Genomic DNA, 14,228 nt, shown 5'->3' with positions numbered 1-14,228 from the left:
TCAAGATTGTCACACAAGAAGATTTCACCAAACGCGATATTCGAGCAGCGACAGTGAGGGATTTAATCCACTAGATGGCAGGATAGCCTCGAGCATATGCCAGTTATCTAATCATCTGCACAAACTTTGTTCAGATTAAGATGTGGTCCTGAATTCTTACAAACAAATGAGTACAATATGGTTATTTTGTAGGCTTTTAATGTAAGAAGAAAAAAAAACTGTCACACATTAGTTTTATACTGGAAAAAGTAATCAAACCAATAGATTTATTTAATGTATTGATATTACATCATATACAATTATTCCAAATTTCATTTCCATTTCAGATTTTCATTTAATAATAAATAAACTAAATAACACAACTGAATATATTTATTCGAGCATGTATTTTACTACACAAAGTAGCGGGTTTTGCGCATTAATGAAAGAGCAGGCTATACTGCAAATAAATGCATCCTTAATAATTGTATTTATAATAAATCCACCAAAATAAATGAGAGATAAATAGAAATATATTCAATGTCCTCATTGGTTCCCCCTTATGTACAAAATAGTTAAAAATGTAAAAGAGATAAACACTACGGTTCATAAGATCTGCTGTTTCCAGAATCATTCGCATGTTATATAACAAGCTTTCCTTTACTATTACTATTTTGTTACAATATAATTAAACAAACAAAAAGAACTGCGTTTCTGTTATGTCCAAGCAATACAATGTAGCTGGAAGCCACGCGGTCAAAACGAGTGAGTATTTTCATAATATCCAAACTCCGTGAAAGTTTGTTTACTAGTTTTCAAGAGGAGGAAAACACGGGTTGTTTCGCTTTCAAACGCGCGCCTGTGATTGGCTCTCGGCGCTTGTCAATCATACTCGGGGGCGGCGTCAGGTGACATATGATAGTGAGTTCCAGTAAAGCGCACTTAGAGTTTTAGTACACAGACATTCAACAAGCGACAGCAAGAGCACTATCACACACTACTGGACTGGACTGGATTACAAAACTTCATAACAAACGTCAATCTGATGCCGTTCTACCCGCACTGTGACCTTTCCGTCGTTTCCAATGTGACTAAGTCAGCTTAAAGTAGGAACTCATTTCCTTTCTGTTATTGTTTCGCGTTTCACGTCATTTTTTTTTCTTTTCTTTTGACAATCATATGTGACATTTTAAGAGGCAAACAGTATTGCTGGTACCATGGCTGACGCAGCCCAAAACCAGATGGTCGAGATCGACCCGGACTTCGAGCCACTCTCCCGACCCCGCTCCTGCACTTGGCCGCTCCCGCGACCGGAGTTCCCTAACGCGGCCGCCGCGGACTCCAACACCTCGTCCCCGGCCCCGTCCGTCAAGCAGGAGCCCTGCAGCAACGCGGACTTCATCAACAACCTCAGTCTGCTGGAGGAGAATGAGGACTACCCCGATCAGAAGCCTCTCATGCTGTGCGGCGACTTCCAGTGCCAGGAGAACTGCATCCATCAGCAGCAGCAGCAGCAGATCCCGAGTCACCAGCAACAGGTGCCCGTGCTCTCCTCTCCGGTGGCCGCAGCCGCAGCCGCGCAGCGCAAGAGCAGCTCGTCCCGACGCAACGCCTGGGGGAATATGTCATACGCGGACCTGATCACCAAAGCCATCGAGAGCTCCCCCGAAAAACGGCTCACCTTGTCTCAGATCTACGACTGGATGGTGAAAAGCGTCCCTTATTTTAAGGACAAGGGGGATAGTAACAGCTCCGCCGGTTGGAAGGTATTTATGTTTTCATTTTTTTTGGTCTGTGCGTCACCCAGTTGCGCCAGGAGTTTTGCGTTTTTACGCGGGCATCTTTTCAAAACAACTTTTAACGCGTCATGGTTACCATTGGCTCCCATTGAGTTGCGCTCCCCTCCAGCTGTTTTGAAAACAAAAAAAATGTTGTCTCGTTTCAGGGCTGATTTTGTTGGTGCATCCTTCACTTATTGTTTTAGGATTGTCATGGGATTGTCAATAGTCTCCATTCACTGTTGTGTAGGACAGATGATTGGCTCTCATTACAGGCAGCGCATAGTGAGGTGGTTCAGCGCAGTCAATAGTTCAAGTGCTGACCCTTGTCACATGACAGGTCCCGAGGAACAAGTGTTATAGGTGCATGTGGACTGCCAGGGCTTGTAGGATCTTTCAACATTTACAGGTAGAGGTCGTTGGAGTTAGGACAAGATCAAGATTTGGACCCAGACCATTGCCAGAGCTCCTAAAGTTGCAATCACATTAATGAAATTTCAAGGGCAAAAGGGTGAATTGTCTATTGTTAATATCGTAGCAAAGCACACAATTCACAAAAAGATGTCACTTTCAAACAAAGAGCTTTTTGTTGGTTAATAGTGAAATCGCATGATTAACTTTAATCCTTTAAATCTTGAAATCTTTCGCCCTCACGCAAAATTCCCTTTCGCGTTGATTCCTATTAAAATGACTGGATTTCACCCGTAAAAATTTGCAGAGCAACTGTAAATGTGATTGTATCTTATCTCAAATCACAAAGTAGGAATTCATAGAAAATTGCCACCCTCGTAACTGAAATAGTTGTTTTCCCATGGGATCTGGTTGATTTTATCAGAACAGAGAATCAGGTTTTCGCCGTATTTTCAATTTTTCCAAATTGAAAAATTGAAAGATCAAATTCATACGAAATTCAAATGAAATCAACACACTTTAACTAAAATAGTTGTTTTCTCATGAGATCTGGTTGAATTTATCGCTGTAGATTCTTTAATCAAGAGAATCAGGTTTTCATCTCATTATTCAATTTTCTTAAAAAGAAAAATTGAAAAAAATGTAAGTTCAAATTCATATGAAATGCATAGGAAATCACCACATCTTAACAAAAATAGTTTTCTCATGAGATCTGTTTGAATTTATAATAACATTCTTTTATAAAGAGAATCAGATTTTCATCTCATTTTCAATTTTCCCAAAAAGAAAAATGGAAAGTTCAGATTCATACGCAATGCATACGAAATCGACACTTCCTAACTAAAATGGTTGTTTTATCATGAGATCTGATTGAATTTATCGAACATTCTTTTATCAAGAGAATCAGATTTTCAATTTTCCTAAAAAGAAAAATTGAAAAATGAAAGTTAAAATTCATTCAAAATGCAAATGAAATCGACACTTTGTAACTAAAATAGTTGTTTTCTCGTGAGATCTGGTTAAATTTATCGCAACATTCTTTAATCAAGAGAATCAGATTTTCAATTTTTCTAAAAAGAAAAATTGAAAAATGAAAGTTAAAATTCATTCAAAATGCATATGAAATCGACACTTCGTAACTAAAATAGTTGTTTTCTCGTGAGATCTGGTTGAATTTATCGAACATTCTTTTATCTAGAGAATCAGATTTTCAATTTTCCTAAAAAAGAAAAATTTGTAAAATGAAAGTTCAAATTCATACAAAATGCATATGAAATTGACACTTCGTAACTAAAATGGTTGTTTTATCATGAGATCTGGTTGAATTTATCGCAACATTCTTTAATCAAGAGAAACATGTTTTCACCGTATTTTCAATTTTCTTAAAAAGAAAAATTGAAAAAATAAAGTTCAAATTCATACAAAATTCATACGAAATCGCCACTCATTAACTAAAATAGTTGTTTTCTCATGAGATATGATTGAATTTATTACAAAATTATTTAAACAAGAGAATCAGGTTTTCACCGTAGTTTCAATTTTTCCAAAAAGTAAAATTGAAAAATTGAAAGTTCGAATTATACAAAATCAACACTTCTTAACTAAAGTAGTTGTTTTCTCATGAGATCTGGTTGAATTTATCACAATATTCTTTAATCAAGAGAATCACCTCATTTTAAATAAAAATAAGATGTATTATACAGTATATAAAATAATTTTAGGATAAACTATCCTATTGGCATTGTCAATAAAAAAATAAAAAAGTTTAATGGGGTAAATAAAGTTTTTGGGCTCATAAAAAGAAGTGAAAAGAAGTTTTATTGCTTTTCATACACAGGAACTGGAGTTGGACAGAAGCAGTGACACATAGTGTGAAAGTATAAAACTGAGCTTTGTCATGGGGTTATATGTCATCAAGATTAAGACTAAGCAGAAGATGCGTGATAAGGAGGATCCTAATACAGGTGACATGCTTGTACCACCGGTATGCCTGAACAACCCTGGCAACCGGAGAAACAGGAAAACAGTGGTTTTCATATCCATGGAAACCTCGTTGTTAAGTGGGTCCAAAGTTGTGTTGTTAGGTGTAGTGCATCATCACACAACACGCTATTAATATCCGCGGGATTAACCGTCAATACCCCTCTGATGTTTGCCAAGTATGCTACGCGTGCAAGTAAGGATCCGCCCCGCACTCTGATTTATTGTGTGTCTGTGTGCCAGCATTCCACAGTTGTCATGCTTTTGTGCGTCCCTTGTGGAGGCGTAGGCATCGATGACCCGAATACGCATGCATGCACCTCTCTCTTACCTCTGACGACACATTACTCTTAGTAGCACGGGCAGTACTCGGTGGCATTCGCATTGTTATCAGAAGCACATCTGATAAACCCAAGGTCAAATCTCTGTGTCTGTGTGTGTGTGTGTGTGTGTGTTTGTGTTGTGGTTGTAAAACTGATATGATCTGTTGAATCTGTGCCGTGATTGGATGCTCAGTATGTGACTCATAATGGGGCAATGTTTTTGAGAAACCACAGGAAATTTCCCGCAGGAACTGTTCAATTTTATTCTGATCTCATAAACAATGTGGCGCTGGTAATGATCAGTTTCCTCGGGGGCTTTTCACACACACACACATTTGACCGTAGATCAGCTTCTGTCAGTCCAAACCAATGTGCTGAGAGGAGTTGAACATCAAAAATGAGTCGTTTTAAGTCATCTGGAAGAGTTACTGTAGAGATAGACGTCATTTCATTTTTTTGTTGGGGAATGACTAATATCCACGAGTGTTAATGTGTTTAAGGTTGCCTTGTTTATTTGTACTGTGTATAAATGTTGACTAAATGGGGTTAAAGTGAGCATTATATAGTGAGTTTGTCGGGTCACTTGGCCACGGTGTCCATCCTGGATAATGCAGCTTTTTCATTGACACTACGAACGTGCAGGTTTTGTGTGTGTGTGTGTGTGACAAACAGTAAAAGTAGTATCCTACAGTGTGACAGCATGCTCCACTTCAATTATTTTATGATTTTAAATATTTGTAATTACTTTAATATGTTTTTTAAATAATAATAATATTAATGAAAACAATTAAATTCATATTTATTTGTATAGAGCTTTTTACTGTACATCTTTTTTCAAAGCATCTTTACAGAAGAAGCATGTTTCAAATATTACTATCAAGAAACCAGAGGTGTCAAGGGGGAAAAAAAATGATTGATGAGGTATTAATTTTATTATTATTTTAATAAAATGTAGTATAATAATAATTTTCCATAATGTATTATTATTATTATTTTAAAGGTTTTAAATTAAATTTAAAATAATTAATTAACCAATTATTTAATACAAAGTGAAATGTATTTTTTAAAGAAAATAATAATATTGATAATTAATTTTAGATTTAATTAAAAATGTATTAAATCAATTGTTTCATTGTTTCATTTAAATGATCATATTAATAAAATAATACATTGAGAATAATTAGACTTTAATTAAATATATTTTTCATATTGCATAACCTTTAAAATGAACTAGTGAAACCAAAACATTGGTTAAAATTAATAATAATATATTAATATATATTATAATTAATAATTATAAATAAATACTTTTTTTTACAAGTTTTGCTAATAATTAATTTTAGATTTAATTAAAATTTTATTAAAACAATCATTTCATTGTTCAATTTAAATTTAATTAAAATGTTTATAATAATGATAATAACAACAAATTGATAATAATAAGACTAATTAATATAATTTTTAATTAGTTATTGACTGCATGGTCTATTTGTACTTTTAAAATGTATTAGTCATATTGCATGACCTTTAAAATGAACTAGTGAAACCAAAAAATGTTGATTAAAATGTATGGAAACTTATGTCTTTTACATTTTGATAATTCAAATTGTAATAAAACTATTATTTCATTGTTTAATTTACATTTGATGTTTCAAATAATAATATTAATAATAGGCTAAATTGAGAATAATAACACTTTTATTAAAATATATATATATATATATTTTTTTTTTTATGAACTAATTGAGAGACTGCATGGTCTTTTAAAATGCATTTGTCATATTGCATGACTTTTAAAATTGAGCAGTGAAATCCCTCCAGGCAGTCAGTTCTCCAGGGGAAGACACAGGCACTTAGTCAGCTTTGTTCTCTCTCGAGAGCTGTGTTCACAAAGAGAGAAAGGCAAGGGTGAGAGGGGCAGAAATGTATCAGTGCTGCTTCTTGCACACATGGGCTTCGGTCCTGAGGATTCGACAGTAAGTAACTTTCGGGCGGTTAATGTCACACCTCCAAAGGGTAAATTCTTGAAGCCAGGTTACCGTACTCGGGTCACCCTTTATCCAGTTCCCACAATCCACTGAAATCCAGTGTCAGTTAGTCTGAAGCATTGATGCATTTTCGTAACAAGATGTTGGCGAACTTTGGCATGTGAAATTTACAGACTAAAGACTAACTGAACATCGGTTAAATGGTCACATTGGTTGTTTAGTGAAGGGAATACAGTTCAAAGTGAGTACCAGACGCTAAGTACACATTCCTTTGAGATAAATCTGATGTTTACTGACTCTTAAGCTTCAGTTAAATCAATGGTTTGTCACTGTTGTTCAGTTTGGATGCCTGTTTTAATATATCTGAATGTTTAAATAATAAAAAAAAAAAAAACAAAAAAAAATAATATATATATATATATATATATATATATATATATATGAAATAAATTATACATTTAAAATTATATATAACTAATATAATTAATTAAAATAATATAAATTAATAGGCTAATTCAATAAATGATTTATTCATAAATTAAAAAATTTAAATATTTATACTTATAATAAAATATAAAAGTATTAGATTAATTATATACAATATTATAAATATATATATATATATATTATTTATTTTAAATGAAAAATGTGTATATATATATATATATATATATATATATTATTTTTTATTATATTTATATATATATATATATATATATATATATATATACTAATCTGAATAAATAAATCTACAAAATATAATATAACCTAATTTTCATTTGTCATTTTTTATTTTATTAATATTATTTAAATATGATTTATAATGTATATATGGTTTTATTAATAAATCAAATCAAATGAATTAGAATAGAATGGAATTAAATAATGATAAAATCAAATAATTGAATTGCCATTATATATTCCTTTTAAAATTCTGACTGTAATAACTGCCATGATATCTGTACATAAACTGACACATTTTCAGAATGTTTCATTTTACTCAATGACAAGTGTCCTCTATTAATAGTTTATAAAACCTAGTGAGTCAGTCATCTGTGAGCAGCTTGACATGATCGCTCTCCTCTTTTGCACATCATTTGCCATCAAGAGACATTTGTTCAGATTTCAAACCTGATCATTGCTGTTTTATTTACTTTGGCTATTTCAGCATTTCAACTCTTCTGTTATGAATAGGCACGTGCACTAACCACTAGTCCACACGTTCAGTCTAGGTTTGAGTTTCGTTCAAGGTCTCAACCCATGTTTCAGTTCAGATTTTGCACAGGCACCAGCTTTGACTGCACATGCATCCGATGGTTCCTGTGGTGTATATCATGTGTCTGTGGAGTGGTCAACTCTAGTGCTCTTGCATGTGTTGGGTTTGAAAGGTTACACGTGATATGAGGTCTCTGAGTGTTTCTGAACAAACATGCCTAGACGGTTGGGCTTGATCTGTGCTGTGTTGCTCTTGCTAGATCTATGAAACATACGTCACTCTCGCAGTGTAAATATTTGACGCAGGCCGCTGTCGCCAATCACTTGTGCGCTCTTTGATGTCCCCGATCGATGTTCCTGTCCCGTGGGATGTCACACTATCACTCCTGTGATAAACCCTCCTCCAATCACCTCTTTCAAAACAATCACAAACAGTTCGGCCTAGTGAGATTCTACTGTTTTTTTGGGGATGTCAGATTTTGATTGACACTTGTATAACTATATCAAGTATTGGCCGATATGTTTTTTTCAGGGTTCAGTGGCGATATGATAACTAGAGAGTGGAATGACCGATAGTATATGAGATTTATAAATACACTGGTATAAAATTAACCATTTACATAATAATAAGTTCTCTTGGGGAATAATAATGATAATAATAACTAGATAAAAAAGTTCTCAGTTGGCTTGAGAAAGTCGGACCAGAAAGTTTGGTTTAAAAGCTTGAAGTTTGAAGATTAATAATAATAATATAACTAGACAGTGAAATGACCAGTAGTATATGAGATTTATAAATATGCTGGAATGAAATTAACCATTTAAATAATGATAATAATAATAATAATAATATAACTTGAGAGTGGAATGACTGATAGTTTATGAGATTTATAAATACGCTGAAATGAAAGTTACAATTTAAATAATAAAAAATTATGATAATAATAATAATAATTATTATTATTACTGTTATTATTATTTTATTAATATGGCTAAAATGTGTTTTGTAAAAAGTTTAGTGTGTGTTTACTCAAAATATTTGAAAAATAAAAACAAGTAATCAAGTATTTGCAAACAAAAATTGTGCATTCATCATTTCAAGACAGTACTGTAGTATTCAGTCCGTAATAAAGAGTGTTAGTGTCTACAGTGAGTGGTTTTCTCTTTTTCTTTTCGTAAGTGTTGTTTAATTAATATTTATGACATCATAAACTGAATCAGGTATTTAATATACCCCTTAAATGTTTATTGACTTGAATGATTCTTCAACCGAAATGAAAGTTTTCGTTTAGCTGGAAACCGAAACCAAAAATAAAGTTTACTTAATAATCGATAAATTAATCAAATTTATTTAATAATCAACTCTCAAACAAAGACATTGAGTTGTATATGAATATTTATATTGTATATAAAGCAATTACATAAACGTTAATTATTTATATTTATATAGCATTATTTATTATTATTATTACTTATTATATTTATTTATAATTGAATATATAATTGATAATTATAAGGCATTTTTCAGAGAGCTTTGGGTTCCGTGTGCCCATACCCGCTCCCTGTGATGTTTTCACATTCCCTCCTGCTCAGTTCATTCCCTGAAGAGCCGAGAACATTAGCTGGAACATCATTCCAAGAATCACATATTTTGGCTCAAGGAAATCTGTGTCTTGCTTATGAAGCTCCTGCTGGGACAGTGCAGTTTGGATACCAACATCCGTCCAAACGCCCTTGAGCCCCCCCCCCCCCCCCACCTCCTTCCTCTCCTCTCTTCCGGTTGTCGTTTTGCGCTTACGCACGGGCCGCTAACACTTAATCGAATATGACTCTGCAGAAAAGTGGGTCGTCTGCTGTTATTTTTTAACTGCGAAAGCTGTGAAAAGCCAAAGTGACGGATAGAGATCTCCTCGGCCGTCTCCTCGGGCTCCGGCTGCCCGACACACGCGCTTTTGCTGGAGTTCAGATAAGGCGACACTCATTAAAGGTTGCATAATGAAACGTTTACTGGAATCCGAGAGCTTCGGGCCAAAGTCTGGTGCCACTTGTTAGTCAGTGGAGCTCCTTCAGCGGAGCGTGAGCGGGGGGGGGGGGGGGGGCGTCTCTGCCCCTCTTGTGCACTAATGTGACCTGCCTTTCCCAATGCAGACCCAACAAGCTGACGTATAAGGGCCGGTGGACATGTCATTTCGTAGCACATTCTATTTCAGGCTTTAGTCTTGCAATAAACCTCTTTTAAAACCAATAAATCCAGCTTGAGGTATCGCTGTCCTTTCTGTCTACACCCTGTTATGATGAATGTATGAAATGCTGAATCACTATTCCTGGCATGCGAGTAGTGGTGTGTATGCAAGCGCATATATGTGTGAAGGTTTCATGTATGAAGAAAGGAGCGTTTAGTTTGAAAGGCTTGTTTGGTTTACTTCAGACTCTTTAAAGCAGGGGAATCCAATCCTGCTCAAGATTTGGACACACCTACTTTAAAGAGATAGTTCTTCCAAAAATGTTTATTTTTGATGATTATTCACTCGCCTTTCTCTTCCATTCTTTTGTGGAACAAAATAATTTGTTATTCTGAAGAACATCCTGGTCACTATCCTGGGAACATGAGGCTTTCAAGCTCCAAAATGATTTAAAAAGCAGCATAAATGTGGTCCACATGACTCACAGAACTGTATTCCAATTAGATCAGTTTGTGTGTGTGGAAGAGATGGGATTCATTTTTTCACTGAAGGTCTTGGCTTTCTCTCTTTGGCGCGTTCATGAAAGTTTGCGAGACAATTAGTAACAACATCTGAATGGGCAACAAATAATTGGAGTTGGATTTTGAATTCAATTAATGCCGGGGACACATTTAACAACCAGCTGAAACATTTTAAGACTGACTGAACACACACTTACAGACTGTTTCCATACACTGCAATAGATTTTAAACACCAACTGTGAACACTGACTGCACGCGACTCTGCGCGTATCAAATTACATTCATAATCGGCCTTACAGTCGTTAAGTGTGTCCCCGGCTTAAAGGGTAACTCTCGCCAAAATGCAACCTAGGGTCTTTTTGTTAATCTACCCGAGGCGAACTTTCGTTTAAAAGCATAATTAGAATGGAAACGCCACTTTTAAGTTTGACCATATTTTCGTTTTCTGTCAAATTGCCTTTTGAATGGGAGTGAATGGGGCACTTCAGTGATAGCATCAAAAATCGCTATTTTTAAAACACTAAGAAGGCTCGACACAACATGTAGTATCACCAGGGGCTCTACACATGAACTCCAGCATTGAGAACATTGTGTACACAGTTTACTAAAAAGAAAGGTTTTGAACAACTCACTGTCGCTGTTGTTGTTTCCAGCCGCCGGCATTTTGTCAGTCAAAAATAGTCGATCTCCGAATACAACATAACAGGGAGGAGAGTAAAGATGGAAAGCTCCTAAAGCTTAGTTCCATATAAATTCACGGATAATTTGTTGTTTTGTCGTTAGTGAAAATCAAAATCAAAACTGTATTTGAAAAAGGATCCTCATATAAGAAACAACACTAAAATTCAGAATCGGTTCATTCGCATTCGGAGATCGACTATTTTTGACTGTCAAAATGCCGGCGGACACAGCTTCAGTGAGTTGTTCAAAATCTTTCTTTTTAGTAAACACTGTGTACATAAACAATGTTCTTAATGCTCGAGTTCATATGTAGAGCCCCTGGTGATACTTCGAGCACAGTTTCATGTTGTGTCGAGCCTTCTTAGTGTTATAAAAATAGCGATTTTTGATGCTATCATCCCATTCACAAGGCAATTTGACCGAAAACGAAAATACGGTCAAACTTAAAAGTGGTGTTTCCATCCTAATTATGCTTTTACACGAAAGTTTGCCTCGGGTAGATTAACAAAAAGACCCTAGGTTGCATTTTGGCGAGAGTTACCCTTTAAATGTTCAACGAATCAATTTATCTAGGTAGAAAAGCGGTTGGAATGATTTAGGACCCCGGAGTCAAACCGATACGTTTTCTCTTTCATTGGTCAACTCAGTGATCCAGTAACAACGATTAACAGCTAACTGGAGAGAAAGATTTTCAGTGAATATTGACTTAAATGTTGGTATGTCACAAATCTATTGTATGGCTTTAGAATACATCTCACAAGTCATATATCACGGTCCTTTTTCATAGTTTTGGAGCCTGAAAGTCCCAGTCCTCGTTAACTTCCATTATATGGAAAAAGGCCAGGATATTCTTCAATATCACCTTTTGTGTAAGCTTACATATTTGAAACAATGTGAGAGAATAAATGGGAATAAAAAGGGGTACTCCTGGAGGGCCACTGTTCCGCAGCGTTCTGCCCCAACACACTTGCCTGAAGTTCACAGCAATCCTAAAGACCTTTACTAACAGATTCAGGTGTGTTTATTTAGGATTTGAACTAATCTCTGCTGGATAGTGGCCCTCTAGGAGCAGGATTGAACACCCCTGCTTTAAGCTCATGAAAACAGAAATGACTTGGCTTGACATTTTATTTTCATGGAAGTTGAGATTGGTACCTGACCCTGTATTGCTTCAATGCTCTTGTTTACCTCTGTGACCTCAGAGAAGGCAAGAAGAACCAGAGACAAGAAGTGGAGATTTATGTTGCACCCTTCTCCAGACTAAACAGACCACTGACAGACAAAAGGGAATTAAACAAGAGCAATGTTTGATATTCTTCAAGTACCGTGAGATCCAAGGGACATATTAGCTGGCAATGATAAATTGTGCTGCAGATTTCTGCTCTCCCGCAAGTGCTTGGTGGTCCGGAGAAATCAGACTCAAACTATTCATCGTCATTATAGAGTCAGTTCTCAAGAGCTACACAATTTCCAAATGGAAAGAAATTGTCAGAGCCTGAACTCTGACTCAAGTTTACTAACAGTTGTTCTTATTTCATTTATCAACAATGAACTTAGGCAAGGCAGTGTATTTTGAGCCGCGTTACATAGCAATCTGAGTTCCCTCACCTATGATGTAAGAGTGCACTGTGGTAAACCCTTCCAAGTAGGACAGTTCCGGCAAGTCCGCAGCCGACCTTTGAAACCATCTGCTGAATTTAAACTGGTTGACGAGGTGGAGGGGGAAGTATTTCGGGGCTCGACAGAGCCAACGGGGGTTAGCATGCCTCTCCCTACACCCTCCTGTGCCCATCTGCCTGTCCGGGCAGGGTGACAGGGTGGCGTAACTGCCCTCGCTGTGGGCAGAACAGGCTGATATATCGGCAGACCGCTGACCGCAGCCCAGGAAAAGAACATCGCATCCTCGTGGTTCAGTTTAGCAGGGCTGGGGATTGCATGAGGAAACGGGCCGCAGAGCTGCATGTTGGCAGGATTGCTGTTTGGGTTGCAACATGCTCCCTCAACCCCATAACATATAAATACAAGGAGAAAGATGGGAAATGTTTGGACATACATGATGTCGGACAGTTTCGCCACTGATTATATGTTCCAGCGGTGATGTAGACGTTTGGAGCCTTGGGCTTATTATAAGGGGACTTCTGAAACAAAACTTTCCTAGTATGTGAAAAGCAATAAGTCAAATGAATACACAGTATTCATAAAGCCATAACCGAAAAATACCCTGATGACCTACTGCTTCTGGTCAGATTTTGAAGTATGCATCCAAATGACACTATTTTCCCATGAACCCATGGGAGAGTCGTCATTATTCATTAATGGCGAGGAATGGCAACATATGTGATGCACTTATTAATATATAATATTATATCAGGCTATATTATATTATTATCAGTAGGGATTTTTTAAGAAATTACTATTTTTGTTCAGCAATGACAAATTAAATTGATCAAAAGTGACGGTAAAAAAATGAGTGCAGACTGGGTGAGTATAAGAGACTTTTCTTTTTTATCCTCCCGGTCCCAAACTTTTTAATATTATATTATATTATAAGGGTGGGAATCTTTTGGTGACTCACGATTCTAGTTTTTGAAACAAATTTCGATTTGATATTTGCATAGATTTGATTCGACTTTATTGTTTTGTGTTACTTTTCCTAATTGACTGCGGTAGATAGTTTAATAGGTCTTGAAGAAAAAAATCCCAAAGAATTAAATTAGAAATGTATTTAGTTTTTCTTCCCATTTTAGTCAACCCAGTATTATAAAACAAATGCCATTTCAGCTGACTGTAATCATTACACACATGCCTGGCAGTCTTCTGTAATAAAGCAAAGCAGGCAATTTTATTTTATTTTGATATTAAAAATAGGAACAAAGAAGCAGGTTACAAACAATAGGATAAAAACAATAAAAAATTATACAAATTAAATAAACTTTATGTTTTTCATGTACAGTAGCAGTCATGTACACTACAGTAGTAGTTTATTTAACATGTAGTAAGAAATAGCCTACTACAGAAATGTAATAATAAAATATAAAAATAAAACACTGTATAGTCTTCACTGTATGATTTAAATATAAATGTATTCATATTAAAGATACAAAAGTGATTCAGTCAAAATCAGTGAGTGATTTGTTTTTTAAATTAACATTAATGAAACAGATGGCAACCG

General features: G+C 35.5%; 1 protein-coding gene across 1 annotated transcript in view; it reads left to right on the top strand.

Moving 5' to 3' along the window:
• Positions 1 to 236: 236 nt before the first annotated feature.
• Positions 237 to 14,228, top strand: part of foxo1a (forkhead box O1 a) — a 50,543-nt gene continuing 36,551 nt past the window's right edge. The window contains exon 1 of the mRNA XM_084125876.1: positions 237 to 1,745. Within this exon, the coding sequence (XP_083982002.1) occupies positions 1,197 to 1,745 (549 nt within the window). The 5' untranslated portion in view covers positions 237 to 1,196. The remainder of the gene's footprint in view (positions 1,746 to 14,228) is intronic.

The sequence above is a fragment of the Abramis brama genome (genome assembly GCF_963993115.1).
Source record: "Abramis brama genome assembly, chromosome: 10".
Lineage (NCBI taxonomy): Eukaryota > Metazoa > Chordata > Actinopteri > Cypriniformes > Leuciscidae > Abramis > Abramis brama.
The sequence above is the reverse complement of the archived record's forward strand: the minus strand, read 5'-3'. Positions and strand labels throughout refer to the sequence as shown.